At 38.6% G+C, this 24,915-nt stretch overlaps 2 protein-coding genes and 1 pseudogene across 5 annotated transcripts in view; all 3 read right to left on the bottom strand.

The window, feature by feature from the left end:
• LOC147835782 (uncharacterized) overlaps positions 1-9,676 on the bottom strand; it is a 13,921-nt pseudogene extending 4,245 nt beyond the window's left edge. Inside the window, exon 1 of the transcript XR_015497371.1 lies at positions 9,667-9,676. The product of XR_015497371.1 is annotated as an uncharacterized LOC147835782, transcript variant X1 (transcript). The remainder of the gene's footprint in view (positions 1-9,666) is intronic.
• Positions 1-24,915, bottom strand: part of grk5l (G protein-coupled receptor kinase 5 like) — a 785,510-nt gene that overhangs the window by 441,635 nt on the left and 318,960 nt on the right. The window lies entirely within an intron of this gene.
• The window catches only part of zgc:154046, a 43,661-nt gene continuing 33,640 nt past the window's right edge, over positions 14,895-24,915 (bottom strand). The window contains exons 9-15 of one of the 3 annotated variants that reach the window (XR_015497186.1): positions 24,716-24,835; positions 24,508-24,630; positions 24,293-24,351; positions 19,159-19,294; positions 19,012-19,074; positions 18,605-18,742; positions 14,895-17,032 (exon numbers count right to left, since the gene is read on the bottom strand). Coding sequence is in view for 1 of the 3 variants with exons in the window: in NM_001079997.1 (NP_001073466.1) it covers positions 16,820-17,032; positions 18,605-18,742; positions 19,012-19,074; positions 19,159-19,294; positions 24,508-24,630; positions 24,716-24,835 (793 nt within the window). In the remaining 2 variants the exon portion in view is untranslated. 3 annotated transcript variants of the gene reach the window in all.

The following is a 24,915-nucleotide window of genomic DNA, read 5'->3' as shown; positions in this document are numbered from 1 at the left end:
ATGCAGACTTCTACTTCGGGGGTTAAAGTTGCTGCAGTCATGTGACCAGGGCCGGAGCAAGCTGAACTGCCGCTCTAGGCAGAGGACGATCACGCCGCCCTCAATCCCAATGTGAAAACAAAAGTGACCGGTTATGAAAATAAAGTGAGGTGTCGCGGACCTCTTCAGCCACCCTATGAGCGGATATAACTGAGGATGCGCGGGTGCTTAGGGAGGGAGGGATGTGTCGCCGACGCTGCCCTCTCTATACTGCCGCCCTATATGCCGAAATATCGGAGGACGCGCGGGTGTTGCGGACCTCTAATCTGCTGCCCTACGCGCAGATTTAACTGAGGACATGCGGGTGCTAATGGAGGTTTCACTGATGCTGCCCTGCCCTCTCTATTCTGTTGCCTATGCGCGAATATATCTGAGGACATGGGTGCTGAGGGAGGTGTCGCGGACATAACTGAGGGCGCAGGTGGTAAGGGGGGTGTTGTGCACACCGCCCCCTCTTTACTGCCGCCCTAGGCGGCCGCCTAGGTCGCCTCTATGGACGCGCCGGCCCTGCATTTGACCGATCACATAGCGTCATCATAATTAATTTTTTATTATTAATAACAACAAAAGATTTACAAATAAAAGTACAGTCTCTACAAACTATAGTTCATTTTTAAATAATAAGGGAATTATAAATTAAATGTATAACAAGTGCATGAGAGAAATAAGGAGAAATGGGACGGTGTATAAACATAAAAACGAACAGGCCTATTAAATACAGGAGTTTAAACATTCCTCTTTAGGTTAATACTTCTTGTTTTAATTTGCTAAAAGGGTTTTACGTTTATTTACATTTATAGATGTAAAACTTTCCAAAATATATTAATGTAAAACCCAAAACAAGGTGTTTTGATTAAGTCTAAAACAATAATTAAGATTATTTTGGATAATGAAAGCATTTTCAAAAAAGCACTTTAATCCAAAAAGATTGAACAAAAGGACATTGCTAATATATATATATATATATGTATGTATGTATGTGCAAACAATCTAGCCTTTATAACCAGATTATTTACCAAAACATGATTACTGCAGTAAAATATTTGTAGTCTTTTAATAAGCATGATGTGTACAAGATAGAGAATATATAAAAAGTTAATTGTTTGTTTTGAAATTTGTGAATCGAAAGTTGTCCAATAATAAACCCGAAACACACGTGGTTGTTGTCATGCGGTGAACTCGGCCAATCGTGTAATATTGGTGTCGTAATCAGGGCTCGTGCAGTCGCTCTTCAGAAGCAGCACGGTCTGAATCATCTGATCTCAGAGCACTGTACTTTAATGCCACATGTGACAGTAACGTGGCGTCAGCGCAGCATCAATCTGGGCAAAATTTTTAACCAAAATGCACCGCTTTAAGACAGATTTCGATCGATCTGCGCAGCGCTGCATAAAGTCGAAAGCACCAAATAGTTAGATCCAAGATGGCAGACTTCAAAATGGCCATCATTGTGACCGCCCATCTTGAAAAGTTTGCACCTCACATATACTTACTCCCAAACTCTATGGAGATATCCCTCCATCCTTACTTTATCATCTGACTTGGCCCTTTTCATTTTTTGCACTGTACCTCTACTTCTGTAGACAACAAAACACAAATGACATACTGTACATCACAACCTTAAATTACACAGCACAAGACATAAATGCACAACATATATATAATTATAACATATATATAATTTTGTATGCTCCTCTGGAGTCAAATCACTGCGCGTCATTCATATTCCAGGTGAGCTCAACCGTGCAGCCGATGCGTCCCACGGCAGCCTTTTTGTCCAGTAGAGTGGAGACTCTATCCCGAGTCTGTCCAGCTCATATGGACGTGCTTCGAGAAAGCCCAGGTCGACCTGTTTACCTACCCCGAGAACGCTCATTGTCAGTGTTTTTTTTCCTGATCGAGAGCTCCCTCAGCACGGATGCACTGCCCTCGGGGCAAGCGCAAATATGTGTTTCCCGCAGTGAGCCTGCTTGTGCAGTTACTGTGCAAAGTCAGGGAGGATAAGTAGCAGGTCTTGCTAGTTGCGCCTCTCTGGCCCAACTGGACATGGATATCAGAACTCTTCCTGCTCGCGACAGCCGCCCCCCTGGCAGATCCCCTTGAGAGAGGACCTTCTCTATCAGGGACAGGGCATCATTGCCCAGATCTTTGGAACCTTCCCGTGTGGGACGTAGCAAGAAAAACTTGGGAAACCAATCGATGACGGTAGTTAATGCCATCAATCAGGCTAGAGCCCCCTCTATGTGGCGCGCCTACGCCCTGAAGTGGAGTCTATTCACCTAGTTGTGCACTTCTCGCCGAGAAGACCCCTGAACTTGCCAGATCGGCGATGTGCTTTCTCTCCTTCAGGATAGGCAGGAGCGCTGGCTGTCACCCTCCACGCTTGAGGTTTACGTGGCGGCCAACTCCGCTCACCATGATGCGGTGGCTGGCATCACTGTGGGAAGGCATAACCTCATTATCCAGTTCTTCGGAGGCATTAGGCAATTAAATACACCCGCCCCCCTCTCATGCCTTCTTGGGATCTCGCGCTCGTTCTCACAAGCCTGCAAAGAGATCCGTTGTAATGCCTCAATTCACTATCTTTAATATTTCTGTCCCTGAAGACAGCTCTGTTTGCTGTGTTGGCATTGATTGAGAGGGTCGGGTACCTGGGGGCAGTTTCGGTTAGTGACTCATGCCTGGAATTCAGTCTGGCTTACACTCACGTTGTCCTGTGACCCCGGCCAGGATATATGGTTGCTACCACACCGTTTAAGGACCAGGTAGTGAGCCTGCAAGTGCTGCCCACAGAGGAGGATAACCCAGCACTTTCATTACTCTGTCCAGTTTGCATGTTGCGAGTTTATGTGGACCGCACTCAGAGTTTTAGATCATCTGAGCAGCTCTTCGTCTGTTATGCTGGTCGGCAGAAGGGAAGTGCTGTATCAAAACAGAGGTTGGCCCACTGGAAAATGAATGCCATCTCCCTCGCTTACCAAAGCCAGGGCAAGCCGTGTCCCCACTCCAGACATCTGTAGAGCTGCAGGCTGGGCGACACCTAACACATTTGTAAGGTTTTATAATCTGCGAGTGAAGCGGGTCCTCAAGGGTGTTTGGAAACTCTTGGTGATTGAGGAAATTTGGTGAAGGTGTTGTAACACGCTTGCTGCACCATTCTCTCTAACACAGGGATACGTGCGCTTTCTCGCTCTGTCAGTAAAGTTCCCTGCTTGGCGAAGCCTGCAGAGATTCCTCCGAGGCCCCCAGCATCTGAGTCAGCTGCTGGCCCATTACGTTGTTGGTATGCCTGCTGGTCAGCCCACATTCTGGGTATAGGTGCCCGCTATGTGTGATACCCGCTGGTGTCCCACATCCTTACTCAGCCATGATGCAGTCCCCCCTCACCTGCGTCTTCCCTTACCGCTAACCATCTTATTTCATATGTGTACTCCCCTTATCAGGGCTAGTCCATATGTCTTTTTTGCCACCAGGTCTCCCCACTTGGGCAGCAGGTGGCCTCTACAGCGTCTTCCCTATTGGGACTGCACACTTTCCCAACGAACTGTTGGAACTCAATGCAAAGAATGTTCCAGAACTTAAAACCAGTTCGAATCAGGCTTGAAAACTGAGCGCCAAATTGTATCAATCATTAAACTAGCTTGAGTGCTTAAACCATCACGATAACAGAGCGCCAATTGATTTAGACTGTTTTGACCAATACTTTGGGCACAGGGTGATGTTCAGCCAAATTAGTAAATGATTTAAACCCAACAATGGGGTTGTACAGGATTTTCAGCCGAAACCGCTTCACGAGACTTTTAAATGATTCCTGGTCATGGTCATATGGGACACCCTGCCATTTCGAAGAGACAGAGATCTCTTGAAGAAATTAATGCATATGAAAGACAATCTTTTAAAATTTTAGAACTAAGGCAGAGTATCTTTTGAATAGTATGCCATAGTTTTCCTTATATGCTGTGTTTATTCCAACCAACCAAGTTAATCAATGTGTTGTTTTAACCCTTATAGCAGATTAAAATGATCTGTATGATGTCTGGTATTGAACGAAAGCTAGTAACATTTGCAGTACATTGGTTTAAATGAAAATTTAGTAGTACAAACAGTATTCGTCTTGTAACATTTGATGTAATATAGTTACAAACCTACCATGTGAAATCTATGTGCAGTCTGTAATAATTGACCCTTATTACAATGGTACGGGGCGTGGCCCCGCCCTTCATGGCAACTGCTCACTGGAAGACCAGATGGACCAAACCAGGTCACTTAAAAACACTCTGCAACAAAGAAACGTTGCTTTTTGCATTAGCTGGCTCATGCTTGCTGTTGCTATCTGCCCCCTCTTGCCTACCCGGACACCGCGCCGATTGGGTCACCAATAACTTTCCATGTAAACTGCTTAAGTTTTGGGACTGCCAAAACTGCACGAACTTCCGCAAACCGACTCTCAGCAGTCTGTTACCTCGGTAACCAAGGACAACAGCCATCCACGAGTGTGTGAATCAATGTGTGTCATCAAAGCGAGTCACCAGCCAATCAGGAGCGCTGTGTTTCCCTGAGGCCAATCGGCAAGAGAAGCTCAAGACTTCTAAGCTCCAGCAAATTCGCAAGTAACAAACAAACGATGTCTTTTGCTGATCTGGTGCAGATTGATCTTAAGCAGTAAAAGATTGCTTATTATGTAGTAAGTTTCATGTATCGTAGTGTAGCTCAATAAATATTTGTTCTTATTTTGAAAGAACTGTGTCCATTCCTCGAGCTGTAGATCTTGCTACCTTCTAAAAAGGTAACCCAATACTGTGTTATCTTATTATCACTGGCCACTTAAATAATATTTACAAGATTGGTAAGATACAATGTCTTCTATTAGCAGGACAAATATGGTAGATAAAGTGTGAATCTTTTAATCTGATTCAATCTGACTCAATTTAAGATCTTTAAGATCCGGTTCATTGAAATGAGCTAATAAACTCTGATCGATCTTAAAACGTAGGTTGATCCCCTACATGGTTAATCCCCTACAGTACTGTTGTATTATGAAATTCCTAGAAATTAACTAGACTCATTAGGACTCCCAAAAAATATATATCTAAATCTGTAAAACTTCTGTTGAAGTGGGATAAGTAAGTCTCTTCAGCTAAAAAAAAGATGCTCAGCTTAGCACGCGCTGCGCTTTTATTGCCAAATTAGTTGCAAGTAGTGACAGCTGTGCACGCTGACACTGCCAACTCATTGGCATTTCATTGGCCCGTTTAAATACTCTTTCAGATGATTGGATTCTGATGAAATCCCCATAGAAATCCCCACCCAAGAGAACAAGGGTTACCTTAGTAACCGGAGCAATCTCAAACTCAATTTCTGGAGAGCCACAGCACAGTTTTGAGCAAACCCTATTCAAACACACCTGATGCAACTAATCAAGGTGTTCAAAACTATTAAGCTGCGGTCACACTGGGCTTTTCCTCCCATAGACTTCCATTTATACGCATGCGAATGCGTCAGACAAGAAACGCAAGGTCATGCGTCAAGTTTCGCAGGTTGCTGCGGTGCAAGGTTCAAGCTTGGTGAACTCTGACCTGCGAAATTGCATCACTTGACTGCGTGAGACCAATCGAGGATCAAAACACGACCTCTCTGGACAAATTTAAAACATGGAGCAATCGCACGCTTTTAAAAATGTCTAATAAGCTTGTTTAATCCCACCCCTTTTCATAGTGCTGCACGACAGCATAAAGCTGTGGTCACATTAGAGTTTGAGCATGCGATATTCTGTGTTCACGCCAGACACGGAAGGAGCATCAAGCGTGACTGGTATACATGTTAAGTCAATGCAAACGTTTAACGCGAATCGCTCAAGTTAACCAATCAGGAGCTTGCTCTAGTGGGGGCGTGATTATGTTTTAGCGCCTGTTGTTGGTATCCCAGGGAAAATTCTCTAGCCGACACCCACAACAGTTCATCAAACTGGGCTGGGCTCAGTCAGAAGCATCGCTGAAAGCCTCCATCCTCCATCCTCCAGGTTAAGTTTCTGGAGGAGTTTATGAGCTCAGAGAGCTGGATGCATCTCTGAAAGGATCTAGTGGACTCAGACACGGCTCTAAACATACCAACGCTGTTTATCAGCCTTCATAAAGCACATAAACACTGTTATTTTCTTAATAAAATTTATGTTAGCCATTTAGCAACGAAGCTAGAGTCAACAGGCAAACAGAAGCCCTGCCTATCACGCGAATCCGCATCTGTTCTGAAGTGAATTTGACGCACGAATGAAGTGAGGTTTGACGTGCAAATGAAGCAAGTAAACTCAAATATTTACGCGGCTATTTATTCGCACGGTCAGTGTTTGGTGTGAACGCAGCATTAGAGACTATTAAAACGTGAGATAAACTGCAGAGCTGTGGCCAACCACAAAACATACAGACATATAAAAAACAACTTATCATTTCGGCACAGCTCTTTCTTTACCACAACAGACTGGTATATTGACCGCATTACTGCTGCCGCTGTACCGATCTACCTGTCAATCCTACACTCCATCCTTCTTTTACTCGAAAAAAAAAACCCAAGATCTCTAAACTCATCCACCTGGGGTAAGGACTTTTCTCCAACCTGGAGATGACAAGCCACCTTTTTCCAGTGGAGCACCAATTACCTCGGATGTAGAGGTGCTGATTCTCATCCAAGCCAACAGAAAAACATCATCTGCAAATAACAGAGATAAAATTCTGTGGTCCCAGAACTGGACCCCCTTCGGCCCAAGGCTGCACATAGAAATTCTGTCCATAAAAACTATTAAAGTGACAAAGCCTTGTCATAGTCCAACATGCACTGAAACAAGTCTGACTTATTGCGGACAATGTGAACCAAACTCCTGCTCTGTTCATATAGCGAACAAAGAGCTCTTAACAGAGTGCCTCTTACCACATACTCCTGGAGCTTCCCCCACAGAATGCCATGAGGGACAAGGTTGAATGACTTCTCCAGATCCACAAAACATGTGGACTGATTGGGCATTCTCCCTTGAACCTTCAAGCACCCTGGTGAGGGTATAGGTCTGATCCAGTGTATCACGGCCTGGATGAAATCCACATTGTTCCTCCTGGATCCAAAGTGTGGAGAGGGTTTTGTGGAGTATGCAGTTTTTTATTTATGCTGTAATTAATTTACATGACTATTGGAACTTTATCTAAGTCCAGAGTCACACCAAGATTCTTGACCTTATTTTTTGACCCTTAGAGCCAATGTACACATTCACCTTGAGAACCTCATCTCTGTTCCTAAATTCAGTTTTCTCCTTGTTTAACTGAAGAAAGTTTAAACTGTTAATTTCATTACTGAATGATCAGAGGGTGTAAATGGGGCTGTAGTCATTAGGCAGTAAGGCTAAGTAGATAAGTGTCATCAGCATAGCTGTGGTAGGAGATTCTTTCTTCTTATTTGGCTCAGAGGAAACATACAGTAGCAATGTCATCTGTGAAATTCTTAACTTTAGAGTTAAACAAATCAGGGAGAGAACCAACAGAGTCTGCAGATACGGTTGGTGCTAGCGATATGGCCTTCATAAACTGCTCACTAGTGTTATCATTTATACATCTCTCTCTGACAGGGACAGATCCGTCCTCAATGGCTGGGATGATCAAACTATAAAAAATACAGAAATAATCAGAGTGCAGCATCCTTTACAACAGTTGATCAAATGTGTTAACCCTTAGTTATAAGTAGATAGGCGTGTATATATATACTATTTTTTCCAAGTGTATATAACTACTGTAAGAAATTATCAGCATTTGGCACTTGCTTTCAGTATTATCTTTGCTTGTACTGACCTAATCTAATCCTGTTTATATAAAATGAGCCTGCTCCTACGCAGGTTTGAGCTACCAGAACTGTTACTTTGACAACGAGTCTCAGATGAGTTTTGAAGAACGAAATGATCCTGGATCATGTCAAATCGTCAACATCTAAATCCAGCTACTGAGTAATCTTCGTACGAAGAACGAATCCGAGATTCAGGATCTTCTCCTATTTAACACTGTAACTTCCTGCAAACTGTCCTTATAATCTTCTCGAGCATATGTATTACAGGTCAGAGAATATCAAAGGTAGACACAGCAAAGCCAGTATCAGCCTCGTAACAATTCAATTGTTGGTGTTACATGACTATACATCCTCCAGAGGCTGCATTGGTTCAGTTAAGGTTTCTTAAATATAAGGTTATTATATTTACACATCTGCTTAATTGTGCCCATAGAGTGTTTTTGCCCGGGTTGCTACTATATACTACTCTGAATGCATGGGTACTGCAGTGAGAGTGATTATGCTCTTTGATGCGGTATCTATGTTTCACGAGGATGTGAGCCTTTCTTGATGAATCAGTTCCTCTGCGATGTTGTAGCTGTTAAGGGTGTGTTCGTCTGGCTGCGCTATTGGCTGTGTTGTCATTTCTAACAACAGTACGTGACTACATTAAGAGTGACTGCTCTGTTGCCAGTTCTTGTGATTCACTGATTATAGAGCGTTTTCGCCTTAATTAAAATAAAAATAAAAAAGACTCACAGAGTGTCTTAGAGAGGATGCCTGCATGAATTGCTGAGTTTTGTCTTGGGAAAGAAGGACTTTAAGAATAACTTTGGTGGAAGGGCTGTTGGTTGAGCCGCCACCAACACCACGTGGTGGACGTTAAGTGACAACTAAACAAAAGCATACTGTGGATGCAGGTGCTGTGATAAGTAAAAGATCAAAGGATCCATTAGCTAAGAAGATGGATGTGTTAACTGCTGAGTTTGCCCAAATTAAAATAATTTGTTATAAATTTACATTATATATCAGGAGAGAAGCTTGTTTCTTCAGTTGAAAACCCTACTTTACAGTTACCTGTTTCTGAAGAGGATGCTATATCGATGGCTGCTTCTCAATGCCAGTTTTTTGAGGATGATGAAAGTGAAATTACTGCCGAAAAGCAGTATCATCTCTCCTTGGACTAATGTCATGATACTGGTGAATTATGTCAGAAAGATACTTGGTATCACCAAGCACTTTTTAAAAGACAACCTATAGTTTACTGAAATGTACATCTATCTGAGAAAGAATGCCCTTTGCATCTACTGAAATATCACCTCTATTTTCAAGTGCTATATCCTGCAGCAATTTTTAAAACTGCTGGAACTCCCTGGGCTGCTGCTGTGAATATAGGTCTTCTGAACTGCAAGCCACTTGAGATGAACGTATGAGCCTGATACAAAGTTATAAAGCTTCTGCACAAGAGCAAAAATTTTACTGACTTAGGCGCTGATTTTTCAGCATCGAGAACCAAATTTAAGCAAAATTACAGCACTTATAAAATGCAAATCATGCAGTTTTTAATCCGTGACACCAGAATGCTTACCGCTCATGACAGCTGCACCGTCATAGCCTTGCCCCACAAGATTATTTTCTGTAGTCTAGGCCATGTTTCTCAAGGCAGTCTACTATCATCTTACCAGCTGACTGAAAGTGTAAAAAACTTGATTGGATGGCCGCATTGTAATAGTACCTCAAAACTAAAGAGATCTGCTCTTTTTTCTTTAAATATTTGGTTTCATCTACAATTACACTAAAGACTAGGTTTTACTTGTCTAATTATTTCACTTTGTGCCATCTTCGATAAGCCCTCAAGAACATTATTCTGGATTTGGTGGCTTGTGTACTTAGCATTTCTACATGCATTCATTCTTGCTTTTTCTTGTAAGATTGTCAATAAATTACCCTTATTGTCAATCTTCAGACTCTCAATGAACTGTACACTAAAACAATTGCTGATGTGCTGCTCTTGACTGCCACTTAAAATATAGCACACAAAGTTTTCCTCCACTTTTTTTATCGTTCCTCATCTATGAGATCCAGCATTGATAAGTTGCTGTTGATAGCCTTTTTGAGCTTAAACCCAGAATCTTTAAACAATGCCCAGAAAATCTTGACTGGGATATGAAGGCAGATTCCGGTTTACTGGGCAAAGAAAAAGGCCTACATGCAAAGCAATAAGCTAAATCTTGACTTACAGAATATTCAAGCCATAAGTCCTTATACCAGGTGCTGTTAAAAGCCCTCGTTCTAGTCCTGTGATGAGTTCTGGGATATTTGTCAAACAAGGCAGGACCCTCTTCTCTAGATCTTGAGGGGCCTGTTTCAGAAAGGAGGTTAAGTGAAAACTCAGAGTATTTTAACCCTGAAATGAGAGAAACTCTGGGTTTTCCGTTTCAAAATGGCAGGTTTGTTAAACTCGAGAAAGCAGGTCAAGCAAGTCAAGCCTGTTTCTAAAAGAGAGGTAACTTTAACTCAGAGTCAGTTACTGTGGTAACTTACTCTGTGAACCTAACCTGGTCGGGAGCAGGTTTTGTTCTCTAAACTCAGAGTTTCTGTTGGTCTCCTCCCCTTTTTTAAAGACAAAGCGGTATTTCTCGCCTTAGCCTTACGTTTTCACGCACTTATTTTAATGCTCATTTTGGAGATGCGTTTAAAAACGATTGATGGAAACGTCATGATGCACATACCTATGGAACGAAATCAATGCCAAAAGTCTTGAATTAAAAAGCTTGTTGAATATCACAAACTGAAAAAAAAAAATACACCGTATTAACACGTTCTTGCATTTTTATGACTTGAATTCCAGGGTTTGTATTTTTAGGTCCTGAAATTTAACATATCTGTTTATTTAAGCTGTGAATATTTCAACGAAAACTATTTCAAACACGTTTTCATACTTAAAAATTCAATAATTCATATTCAATTTTCAGATTTCACTTACAAAATATACAATACCCTTTAAAAATATGATGTATAATATTCAAAAGGTCATTTTCAGTTCATTTTATTTCAGTTCAAATATTCGCTTCCATAAATTCAGTGGATCAAATTCGACTGTTAAAATTCAACATTACATCCGGGAACTGCAGGAGAAGCAATAGATTGCAGAGTGAAGATCGCCAGCTGCTCTAGCTTTCACCAGCGAGTGGAGATGGAATAATGTAAGATTTTTAACCCAGTAAACAGGCGAGATAAAGGCTAAAAAAAGGCACAAAAGTAGCATTTAATATTAATATCAATGCCTTGGACATTATAAATGATAAAAAGTATGAGTTAAATGAGGTTTTAGTCATCTATATTTGCCCTTATGTAACGGAAGCCAGCTGGTGATTGCGTAAATCTCAGTCCTCGGATCCAGCGACAGACGTTGTTCTGCAATCTTTGGCATCCTCGGAGCTTGTCTCCCATGCCGGCTCGCTCCCTGCTCGGACCCATGCGGTTACTTGCACATAAACCGTCTTTTGATGAATATGATGTTACACATTGTCTATCTTTATTGACTTTCTTCCATAGACGCGAAGTATTATATTGACAGCTAAAGAATATAAACGTAAGAGAAACAGGAGAGGAAATTTTATAATAATAATACAACATAGATAAACATTGACAGGGCTAAGAACAATTACGAACAAAGATATTCAAAAGCAGAGAGATTTTATGAGAATGTCACACAAAACAGTTTACTTGGAACTGTTAAACAGAGTTCAGGTATGATTTAAGGTTGGTTATGGATGGGGCGTGTAATTTAAAATAATTTAACATAACGTGCCAGGCGTTACTTAACTAAGGTGAAACAATTAAACAATCCTGTGGCATTTATTGCTTTGTCATAAGAAGCTGATATTCTGATGCTGGTCTTTAAAATGCATGCACTTATTGTGTAAAGTTTATAATTTTTTACTTGTTTTTGTAAACGTTTATAAGAAAGTTTGACACTTAAAAATAAAAATTTTACAAACATATTTAAAAATAATTGTTTCTGGCTGTCCTTGTTAATGTAATGTATGGAGCACCCTTAGTTTATAGTTACTTACCGGAAAAGTGGTGTAATTTTTAAAAACATTCAATAATACAAACTGCATGACATTCATTTTTCCTTTCTTTACAATTCTGAAATTCAATAAGGACTTATTATTATGGTAGTGATTGCAACATTCATGTTAAATTCACAAACTGCATAACTGACAGAAACACTGTGCACACTTATAAGTCTTATGTTTATTGTTGTAGACATTTCAGCAAACAGTTTGATGTACTTTAGGGGGTAAATAAGACTTGTATAGGGAGTAAGACCTTTCTTAATTCCTTAGACCTGGGGAGGGCAAACTCTGTACTGGGGGGCCGGTGTCCTGCAGAGTTTACCACTAACCCTAAACACACCTGCCATTAGCTTTCTAGTGATGGTGAAGACACTGGTTAGCATGTTCAGGTGTGTTCAATTAGTGTTATAGCAAAACTCTGCAGGACACCGACCCTCCAGGACCGAGTTTGCCCACCCCTGCCCTATACCTTCCCCTGTAAATATGCATTCTACACTAACATGCCCAAATTCATTCATTCGTTTTCATTTCAACTTTGTCCCTTTATTAATCAGAGGTTGCCACAGCAGAATGAACCGCCAACTTATCCAGCATATGTTTTACGCAGTGGAATCCCTTACAGCCGCAACTCAACACTGGGAAACACCTATAGACTCTTGCATTCACACACATAGGCTACGGCTAGTTTAGCTTATTCAATTCTCCTATAGACCTTTTTCTTGGAACGCAAAATTACCCATTATGCTTTGAGTGTATGCGCAAGGAGAATGCGAAGAACTTCCGGTCAGCAGCTGATGCTTGTAAACAGTCACATTTGGACAGCTTTGAAATGACAGTTTTAATTTATTTTACCTGCTTTTATCCTCTTTGAACTAATACTGTTGTCCATCAGCACCATCTCCTGGGGCCTGTTTCAGAAAGGAGGTTAACTGAAAACTCAGAGTATTTTAACCCTGAAATGAGAGAAACTCTGGGTTTTCCGTTTCAAAATGGCAGGTTTGTTAAACTCGAGAAAGCAGGGTAAGTCAAGCCTGTTTCTGAAAGAAAGGTAACTTTAACTCAGAGTCAGTTACTGTGGTAACTTACTCTGTGAATCTAACCTGGTCAGAAGCAGGTTTTATTCTCTAAACTCAGAGTTTCTGTCTGTCTCCTCCCCTTTTTTAAAGATGAAGCGGCATTTCTCGCCTTAGCCTTACGTTTCCACCCACCTATTTTAATGCTCATTTTGGATACGTGCATAAAAACGATTGATAGAAACGTCATGATGCACATAACTTTTTAAAATATGCATACAAAACGCGCATAACTGAGTAGGATAAACTTTTATTCGATAGAAAATGTGCGCATAAACTACGATGGAAACACTTTTACTAAACAAATTACAGTATATACATTAAAAAAAAGATCATGATCATATGATAATGAAAATGTTTGTAAATGGACAAACCAGCAAGCTGAGCACACTGTAACATGTCAAAGAATATTGTTTTAGTCATTCTAAAATGCCTTTACTGTTTCAGTATTAGTGTATATTAATTACCTCCGAACGTCTGGTGCGTGAGTCTCTGCGTCTCATGGCTTCAGACGCCCCCACGTGTTCATTGTGTTTCAGCATTGTCTTCTGACATCGAGGCGCAAGTACATTAATTAGGCTAAATAAAGAATTAATTGACTCAGCTTCTTCTACCACAGTAAATTCTGTTTTTACTGTTGATATTTGGTGCCAGTTTGATCAGGAAGTGAAAATTTTTTTCTCTTTGACTCGTTGGATGGAATTTTATTCGCATCTTTTATGCAATATTCCTGTTTTGCACATAAATTTATGTAATATATTTGGATGGAAACATAGCTATTGCCTACATTTTAGTCACACACAGAAGAACTGTACTAGAATGGCTTGTCCTTTTTTAATAAATAATTAAATTAAATTCACCTTCGACATGCACTGTAACTAGATTAATGGGATTATTCTAAAAAATATTTTTAGTACTGCTTACCTTCTAAATGTTATATTAACCTCTATCACTTGATCAATAAAAAAGGCAGACACACAAGTGCACTGTTAAATAATTTAAAACTAATAAATGTATAAAAAAGTTTAGAAAAAAAATATATAAACGTCACAAATTACATTACTTATTTTATTATACTTAAATATTTAAATACTTAAAAAGGGAAATTAGGCATTAACTTGAGCAGCTGTTTTCCCACGCTAACTGTCTCTTCTTCACTGATGGTTGTTTCTTTTCAAATATATACACACTCATATTTGCTATAACTTTGCATGAGAACATCAAGTTCAGCTGGAGAAAGAAATGGTGATCTCTTTTATAAGATATTGCCATAGTCACTCGTAATGTCTGCGCTCCATTGATAATGCCTTTTTAAAGTCACGGTGTACGCGCTTAACTCTGAGTTGGTCTACTCGAAGTTGATTGACCCAACTCAGATCAGCTGTTCTGAAACCGAAAACTCAGAGTTTTTAATCTCTCGGTAAATCTACTCAGAGTTCAAGTTTAAACTCTGAGTTGTTTGAACCTCCTTACTGAAACAGGCCCCTGGACTGATCATTTAAAGAAATGCGATCTAACAGGATGGAAAACAGCTGCTGTGAGGCATTTTTCCCTGGATGTCAGACGGCATCTTCTGCAGTTTAAATGAAGCCTTGTCATCGCTAAAGTCAACATTTTCTCTTTATTTCAAATATATAACCAGCCCAAACAAATGTAATTCACCAAAATATTTGACACACACACGTAGCCTGTACTGTGCCACTGACACACTGATTTAATAACTGTGACAAAGTGAAAGTAAAGGCTAGTGTCATTTCGAAATGACAGAAAAACACAAACCGTGGTAAAAACAACACACGAAATAAAACACAAACGGCTCGCGATTAGAATGAACAGCAAATCAGCCAGCAGAGTATCAATAACTGTGACGCCGAGGTGGAGTGACAAAGACAACTGGAGGTAAGATCCAATATGCAGGTTTATTCAGCGTCAGGCAAGCAGTGGTCATACAGGTGCAAACGGGTATGTTAACCAGGCAATAAACAGGCAATTTGTCATAAGTCAGGCGGCTAAACTAGAGAACAAGGGTAAACAAGGCTAGGGTCTAAACACGGAGAAAACAAGACAAGGAGAAACGAGTTGTAATGTCACTTAGCAGTAAACAAGACTCGGCAAACTGGATGGGTTCATGAGTGGCTTATGTATGGTGTGATATCAGTCTCTGACTAGATGCAGCTGGTGAGTGCAATCAAGCTAGATGTGTGAGCATGGGTGTCTGGGAGCAGTGCAAGTATGTAAATATAGTCCTGGGAAATGCGGAAGTGTTGTCCTGAAGTTCGTGTGAGAACCAGCGATCTCTTGAGAGCGATCGCTGGTTGTGTGACAATAACAGACTTTTAGTGGTCATTTTTGTAAATTGCCTGACTTTCATACCTGTTAAGTGTTATGCCAGTACTCTGGTTTGCTCTCTCTCTCTCTGTGTGTGTGTGTGTGCGCGTGTTAAAGAGCCGCTGAGCTAACAGCTGACAGGCCGGGAACGCACACACACACTGTATTTCTGACGGCAGACACGTGAACTAGAAGAACATCTTTCTCGTATTTCTGAGGCGCTTGAACCACATGTGACAGAAATGTGTCTGTTAAAGCCGTTATAATCTAAGTTGTGTGTCACAAAAACACTCTGTTATCCATTAAAAAAACGTTATTAAAACCCATTTTCGTAGCGCAAATTACCAGTTGTACATGCTGTAAACGGAAGTTTTTAGCATTCTACCAGAAGACGCTGGTCGCTATGGCGCCCTCCATGCAACAGCCATGAAAAAGGTCTATAGTGCATGTCTTTGGACTGTGGGGGAAATCAGAGCACCCAGAGGAAACCTACGTGAACACAGGGAGAACATGAAATGCCAACTGACCGAGCCGGGCATTCTTGCAGTGAGGCAATCGTCCTACCCACTGCACCACTGTGACGCCACATGCCCAAATTATACTGCAAAAATAAAACTGTTTTCAAACTGCTTTTCTGATATTCAAAAGTTGGACAACAAATTGCTCCAATCTCACACCATTAATTCAGTGTCACTCTGGCTGGTTCAGTGTCAGACAGGTCAGGATGCTTAAAGTCCAAGTGAACTTAAAGTCCAAGTGAGATTTTCAGTATGTTTATGTACTTCCAACTGAAATGGAATACTGTGTAGCAAGCGGAAGTTTCTTTTTGCTCATTATTTTCTTTGGAGCAAACTAATGTTGAAAGAGGTGTGGTTAAGAATATTCTGGCTGAAGTCACTTCAGATGGAGAAGCAAATGGTCAGACAATAATTTAAGACTACCAACAAAGACTTTTTTTATTGGATTAACCTGCATTCATTAATTGTTCACCTAAAGAAAAACGATATTTGCTGGCAAAATAAACATTCTAAATTTAGATTTAAACAGAGCAAAAAAATTAAAACACCAGATAGTCAAATGTTTCATTTTAAGGTAAGCAAACTAATATGCTGGTCAATTGATAGTTACAAGCTATCAGCACTGAACACGACAAAGAACCTCTTGCAAATTTTCCTTAGTCTTAATATCATAAACAGCGTAAGGCATCAGTTTATGCTTATTGTTAAATTGTGTTGCCCTCCAACCAGTCCTAGCGGAATCTCTGTTGATAGGTTTCATTATCTGCAGTCTTATCACACTGCTTGTGTCCAATGTAAACAATTTCAGAATAGTTTTCTAAGTCGCATACAGAAGTAACAAAATAACACACCACAGTAACAGATATGAAACAGAAATCAAACCATCAATACTGTAGATGTCAGTTCAAATACATTGAAAAGCCTTCAGTCTGAAACGGTTGTGCGAACGTTTATTTTGCCATTACAGCTGTGTCATCACTCACTGGTCCTTAGTGACCTGGTCTAGAAGATTCTTCATGTCCAGAAGTGCATCCGTTAGAAACGTGGACAATTTAGTGGCATTGGTTTCTTCACAGCTATTGAAAGCAGTCACAGCAAAGTTGATATGATCATCCATAGGATTGTAACAGACACCATAACCATCAGGAACCATGGGTCCAAAACACATTACGCAGTCAGTCTTTGATCCAACCTATAAAGAACAGACACAGAAATTGTGAAAAAGTTACAATTAAAGATAATTTGACAACACTTTACTTGAAGGGGGTGTTCATTAGACAATGGTTCTCAAAGTGTGGGTCGGGACCCCCCGAGGGGTCGCGGGACAATGAAGGGGGGTCGCCTGGTGGTTTCCAAAAGTCTATTTATTTTCATTAAACCATAAGAATTACCATATTTTATCAATAACCTTCTGAAGAGAAAAAAATAGTCGTTTATACCATATATAGTTACTCTAGTAGCTTATAGTTACTACTTCTATTGGATTGCAACCCCTGGGGTAATTGCATTGTATTAAAGACACAGCAATAGCGTCAGATGCAGCAGATTTCATAACACCTGGTCAAACTTTGTGGCCCATTTACAGCTCTCATACATAAAAAAAAAATTAAAAGAAGAATAGACTTGGGTCCATTGGTGTGTGTGTGTGTGCCATTGCATGCAAGGTTTCTGTATTTATAACCACCTCAGAGGATATTGGGGGTCACGAGTCACTGGCATTGTCATTTTGGGGGTCGCGGCCTAAAAAGTTTGGGAACCCCTGCATTAGACTGTCATGACACCATTATAATCATGACAGGACATGTCATAAATATGAAGGAGATTTTAAGCATACGTTTGGCAACTGCCATTAAGTGTCATTAACGTTGTTTTGCTATTTTAAGTGCAAAGATAACAATGTTTGAGAAATATTTGTCATCACAACTTGACATTAACATGTAGGGCATTAACAATTGTCATAACTTTTCATCACAGTTGTCATAAGTATGTATAAAATCTCTTTTATATGCATGATGTTTCATGTGTGATTATAAAAATTTCATAAGTCTTATGAACACCCCTTCGAGTAAAATGTTACCCATATTTCAAACTCATAAAGAGACAGTGCACCCAAACATAAGAACATATAGGGCTCTATTTTGACGGTCCATGCGCAGAGCGCAAAACGCAGGGCGCAAACGCTTTTAGGGTGTGTCAGAACGCATTTTTGCTAATTTAAGGATGGGAAAATCGGCTTTGCGCTGTGGTGCATGGTCTAAAAGGGTTGAGTTTATTTTCTTAATGAGTTATACGTGTGTTTTGAGAATAAACCAATTAAAGTCTCATCTCCCATTCCCTTTAAGAGCCAGCTGCGTCACGCCATAAGCGCATTCGCTATTTACAGGACGTAAAGTAAGTCTAAGTGAAAAAACTGAGCATTGTAGTATCGTCTGGCCATACTAAAAATTGATTTTGAAGCAGTTTGGCAAGTGTGTTTGCTGGTTTGTATGCTACAATTAACTTAAAAGAAATGTAATTACAGTGTGCAATGTCAGTAGTAGAGATTGCAAAAAAATTATTACAAGAATTAATATTCTTTTTTGTGATAACGTTATAGTCTTTTTTTCTGAATTATTTACAGCATGAACTGTAAGATTGTTTAGAGGAAACATATTTTTAGGAATAGAATGTTATTGAGCCCCTAATCAAGAAGTGGTAAATGTTTTTATCTGGAGTAAATAAGTGGGCTGGAGTGGCCCACAACACCTGACCCGAGAGTACAAACCTGACTTGTGTAGAGGTTAAAATGTGAAGCCACAGCAAATGATGTGTCCATGAAAATCTCGGGTAAAGATGTCAGATCCTCAATGGCCACCATCTTTAGGCCCAACATGTGCCTGTCTATAGCCTGCCCATGGATGGCCTGATTACAAAGGAGAGGGAAAAAAAATCATAATATTTATTAGGAATTCTTGATAACATAACAAAAATGTTACACAGAGAACATACAGTGTCAGAAAAATAATAGTCCAAAAGATATTACTGGGGTGATATGTTTTTTTTTTAAATGTAGACTTACTTAAGTATTAAAATGTCACATTAAAGTACCAAGTTAATACCTTTAAAGTACCAAGTTTGTCCGATTTTGAAGAGTTACTGCCTAATGCATTTGGATCTTTTTAAGACACTCACCATGTATGTGAGCTCTCTGTGGACTTTAATTGCATTTTTGAGCAGTGCTGCTTTCTCAATATTCTGCAAATGTCAAAGAATATGAAAACAACATGAGCAATTCTCAAAACTTCTAAAACATGTCAATACTGAAATTGAAACCAGTACATTTTTTGATGGATCATCCATGGCTTTTGTGAACTGCAACGATTCTGTGGTGGTGGATCGAATGGCTTCTGTTCTGCCCAGTTTAAACATGCGTAAAGATGCACTCTCGCAGGATGGACAGCATGTCTCATACATCCTAACACACACACACACACACACACACAAAAAATCAGTAGTCTAGCATAGCATGCTTAAGAAAAAATATGTATGTATATGCATAAAAATATATTTTCTCATATTTACATAGTCTTAAAAACAATGCAAAAAATAAAAAATAAATGCACTTATTGTGTTTATGTTTTGCATATCACTTTACTTTTCAAAGTATTCATAAGGTCATAACACCTTTATAGTCATTACGTGAAACATCATAATCATGCATGATGCATGTTCTTGACAACTGTCATCAATCATTCGATCAGTTATGTCATTTGTTGTGCAGTGTTTCAGATGTTGTTATGAGGACATTGTGGTAAAATGTTTTGAAAGAATTGGCATGTCCTGGTTAATCTTTTAGATGTCAAACTCAGTTACAAAAGGGCCGCAGCTCTGCACAGTTTAGTTCCAACCATAATTAAACACACCTGATCAAACTAGTTGAGTCATTCAGGCTTGTTTGAAACCTACAGGTAAGTGTGTTGGAGCAGGGTTGGAACTAAACTGTGCAGGGCTTCGGCCCTCCAGGAATTGAGTTTGACACTACTGCCTTAGATAACAGTGCAGCAACAGATAACTTTCCAGATAATAACATCACATGTATTCTCTTTGCAAAGATGTATGCCAAATTTGATAATGACTTTTCACCGTCATAAATGTAACATGGATACAGTTGATTTACTGTATTTAAGGCTCATAAGACTATTTAAAAATCAAAAACAGCACACAGAGACTGGATTTTGTTGTACTGTGCAAGTTTCCTTGCACATAATTTTAAATGTAATTTTCCAGCAGATTAACTAGAGGAGCATGTAAACTATAGAGGAGCATGTAAACTATATGCATGTACATTTATTTAATAATTTTGCCTATGTTATGGTAAAATGATAAACGTCACTTTACAGTTTTGTAAAGTATTTTTTTCAATAAATGCCCTGTTTGTTGTTGTTTTGTCCCTTGCCTTGTAAATAATGGAATAACCTGTACACTCTCAGAAAAAAAAGGTACACAGTGGTACAAATAATGTTCCTTAAGGAAGTTTTGGACCTTTGCAAAAGTTGTACCTTACATGGTACAGAAAAAAACTCTTATGATACTGTTCTGTACCTTTTATGGTACAAATGAAGGTACACAATTGTTCTCATAAAAAGGTACGCAAGTGTTCAACTTCTTCTTTATTACAATACTTATGACAGTAAATATTACTGGAAAGGCAAAGTGATTTTATGCATAATTTCCACATTAAAACATGAATCATCTTTTAAAAGCCTGTTTAAAGAAAAATCTCATAAACATTAGTTATTAAATTCTATAATACAAAACAACTGGTAAAACAAAACTATAGGTATTGTAATCTAAACATTTAAGGAATTTTTTAATAATTATTTGGTAAGCATGTTCTGATAAATACATTTTCATTGTTGATATCAACACCCCTTGACATTTGCTTTCCACTACGCACATGAGCTGGCAAAAGTCCTGCATATGCAAAGTGTTCATGCAGACATTTTAGTATTGTAAAACTAATCAAACATTGTGCATATCTCATTACAATACTTTTGCATAATTCTATTTCTGTTTTAAAATTAAGTAAATTAAATGAACTTTTAAGTGATTATAAAGGTATTGTGTGAAAATTGGAGAAACAAAATATTGTAGATGGGAGTTTTATATTGTAGATGGGAGAATGTATTTCTGTAACATTTTTGTGAAACGTGTTGTGAAATGTTTAGCAAAAAAATAGATATTTTGTTTGATGTTAAAACAAATGTAAAAAAAAAAAAATATATATATATATATATATATATATATATATATATATATATATATATATATATATATATATATATATATATATATATATATATATATATATATATACTGAAAATAAATTGACGCATTTTGGGTATACTGTAGCAAAATGCCTTTAAATAGTTCTTAAAGGAACACATTTGACACTGTTAAGGTACAAATTGTCTTGTCACTGTAGTGGTGCCTTCATGGATCAGAAGGTACAATATTGTATCTGCAGGTTTTAAAAAAACCAAAGGTACATTTTAGTGTCCCATTGTAAAAATCATGTCCTTAAAGGTACAAAATGGAATGGTACAAATTTGATACTTTGTCTTACAGTACAATTCTGTTCCATAAAAAGGTGCTGCCCCAGTGACAAGGGTTTGAACCTTCTTTGGTACAACATTATACCATTCTTTTTCTGAGAGTGTACCTGTGTGGTGTTGTTTGGATATTTCTATAGAAAATGATTGCAAAAAATATAAATGTTTTGCAATTGTATTCATTTTAATTGAATCTATTCTAGAATGTATACCAAGATATATGCTAGACATATGATCCTGAAAAGCTTAATTAGCTTTTTCGATGTGTTTGATTATGGTTGAGCTCTGCTGGATAGTAGATTCCTTTAATCTTAAAATATCAAAAAGAGCTTTTTTTTAAAGTTTTTTTTTATAATTTTTGAAATGCAGCTACATTTATAAATTTAATTACATGCATGTATTTTTAAATACAAGTACAATGTAGAGTAAAACATAAAAGTACATATTAGATAATATAAGTGAGACCCACCTTTAAAACACACGTTATTACAGGTACATTTTGTCCACATTGTTAATTTCCCCATTTTATCCACTGATATTGTATAAAATTTTATTCACTCAGAAATAGCCCTTTGCTAAATCACCTTAGTTCTGAATTTCACCATTTCTAGAAATAATTGCATCTTTTAAAGGTGAAGTATGTAATTTTTACACCACTTATGGATGGGGCATTGCCATTGGGCATGACATTAGTGCACATATGAAAGGGGCAGTTTTGCATGAGAAAAATACAAGTTTAAAAGGAAGAGTAGTTTAGAAACTACATGTTATTTAGCAAACATGGAAACACATGGCTTCTTTTAAGTAATCTTTGCATTACTCTCTAAATATCCGCTTAAGTCATGATGTATAGAATACTGTTTCCGGGTCCAAGTCCCTACTCATTTGAATTGAAAAAATATTTGTTTATGACCAGTCATATCAAACTTTAAAGTGAATTTCTTATAAAATCATGGTGTACACATTCAAATGCTGTGGAGCTAAACCATTCAGAGTTTGTAAGTAATCATTAGGATTTTAAAATGCATTTAAGCAGTTTAAAATGCATTTAAGCAATTTCAGGTTTAATTTAGAGGTAATGCAATGTTGATTCCTGATATTATACATGGACAGACAGATATATATATATATATATATATATATATATATATATATATATATATATATCATGGTTTTCTGAAGTATTACACTTTGTACACATTTAATATTACCATTTGTTTGAGTTTGATAGAGTGCCTGAACATGAAAGGTGCTTCATATGACGTCAGACTTAACAAGAGGAGAGGACTCATTTTAAAACATCATAATCTATGCATCAAGTCTAGAGATGAAGCATTTTGTACCTTTTAAGGATTCGGGTATGCAGACAAAATTATTTTATTTAATTATAGGGTTCATACCGTTGACAAGAGGTTTCTGGACCTCTGAATGTTTGTAAACACAACAAAAAATGTTGCGTGTGTGTGAGAGTGCCAATAGACTGATTTCACGCGGCCGCCATTTTCAAAAGCGAAATCGAGGCTGCGGTGGTAAGAAACCCGGAAATATCATTGGGAGTTACATAGGAATGTTGTGTAACTGGCTTATAGCTTATCAGCGAAGAGAAAGTGACAGAAATTTATAATTTCACCATCTTCCCAGTGACCCGAAGGTCCGTTCTTAGTGAATGGTGAATATAATAAGGGATATCAGAGCTCATTTTCAGCTAAGTTAAGGGAAATGGCACTAGTTAGCTAATGTTTTCTTTCCCAAACACACGTTTTAGATAATATTTATCAAACTCGAGTTAATAAACTGATTCTTTCACTATATTAGACTTGTCACGATACTGAATTAAAAGAAAAACCGGCAATTTCGCGCTAACATTTAAGGCAATGTTGATGGCTTTCTTGAAACAGCGCTGATTTGCCATTGTGGTCACGTGTTCAACCGAAATGATTGGGATTGGCCGAGAAGGTCATCAGTTCACCGCTGTTTACCGAGCACACACACAACACAGACAGTGGAGCGATCTGCTTGTTGATTCGACTAAACTTCAAGGCAAGGCTGCTTCGCGCTTCAGTCTCCGTGCATCTGTGTTTGCACTGGGTGAAGAGCAGTAAGCTGAGTGCAAACCAAACACAGAGACACGGATACTGAAACTCGAAGCAGCCTTGAAGATCAGTCGAGTCATCCGCGCTCAGCAGCGCTTCCATGTTAGCGCGAAATAGCCGGGTTTAAAACTTCAGTACCGGGACAACACTATTACAGACAGCACGAGGGTGTGCTGCAGAGGACTGCAGTGTTTTATCGCTCACCGAGTTACATAGACTGAAGCATAAAACCGTCCTCATGGTGTTTAACTGGTGCCATGAACTGAAGCCCAGGAGGACACTTAAGTGCATCACTGAGATTGAGATGTTTGATGCAAAATTGCTTTTAATAATTTAAAATAAACTCACTAAATAATATTAAAGTGAGGGTTACATCGTTTCTGCATTTGAAAATCTCGGCAACAGCTAGAGGTTTATTGTACACGGCATGTTACAGCAATGTTTACAGTGCTGGTCCTATACTTCCGGGTTTCTTCCCACCGCAGCCTCGCTTTGGTTCTTTAAAATGGCGGCCGCGTGAAATAAGCGTATAATTAGAAAATAGCAATTCAAAAACAGATTTAGAATGATGATTAAACTGACAGCAAGCACTGGTGCATTAAAAGCTTTAACAGTATACTTTTGATAACAAACATTCCAGGTACCTATAGTATAAAGTTAATCCAATCCAAGATTCACACCATTGGAATCTGACTTGTTGGACAAATAGAGCTACACTCCTCGCAGTAAATTCATTTAAAAAAGTATTATGACATCAAAAATACATACTTGATCTTTAAAGATGCTGACGAAGAGGTAATTTGGTACAAAAAAGGCATGCATGCAACCTAGGAAAATAAAGTAAGAGAAGCCACTGGAATGTAAAAACAAATTGCAATAAGGACTAGATTTCTAAAAATACATTTCTAGCATCAGAAGACTCTGTAAACAGTTGATAAAAGATGAATCTCTGGTGTTCGAGTTGACTAGAAGTTTGAACAAACCTGTAATATGCCAACTGCAGTGCCATTTGAATGAATGCATCAGGACTCAGTTTATGAGACTTTGGGAACTTTCTTCCATATTGTGAAAAGTTGAGTACTCGAACATCTAGGTCATGGACCATGCTATACAAAGAATACAAGAAAATTAGGGACAAATATGATTTAATATTCATTGATTACAGCTGATTATTGAATGATTAAAACCCACATGTTCATGTTCTGTTTGGCTTTCTCAATGTCCTTCTTGATTTCTGGCGTGATGTTAAATCGAAGCTTTAATGGCATAGGAAGTGGAATCATGGGAGTTCTCACCATCTCAGTTCTCTTCCTGTAACAAATAGTTGCATGATAAATCACAAAAAAGAAATAATTTTACATTATCAATATTCAGGGCATTGTGTTAAGGCA

The sequence above is a fragment of the Danio rerio genome, chromosome 8 (genome assembly GCF_052040795.2).
Source record: "Danio rerio strain M-AB ecotype USA chromosome 8, GRCz13ab, whole genome shotgun sequence".
Taxonomy (NCBI): Eukaryota; Metazoa; Chordata; class Actinopteri; order Cypriniformes; family Danionidae; genus Danio; species Danio rerio.
Note: the sequence above shows the minus strand (reverse complement) of the source record. Positions and strands in the feature narration are given on the sequence as shown.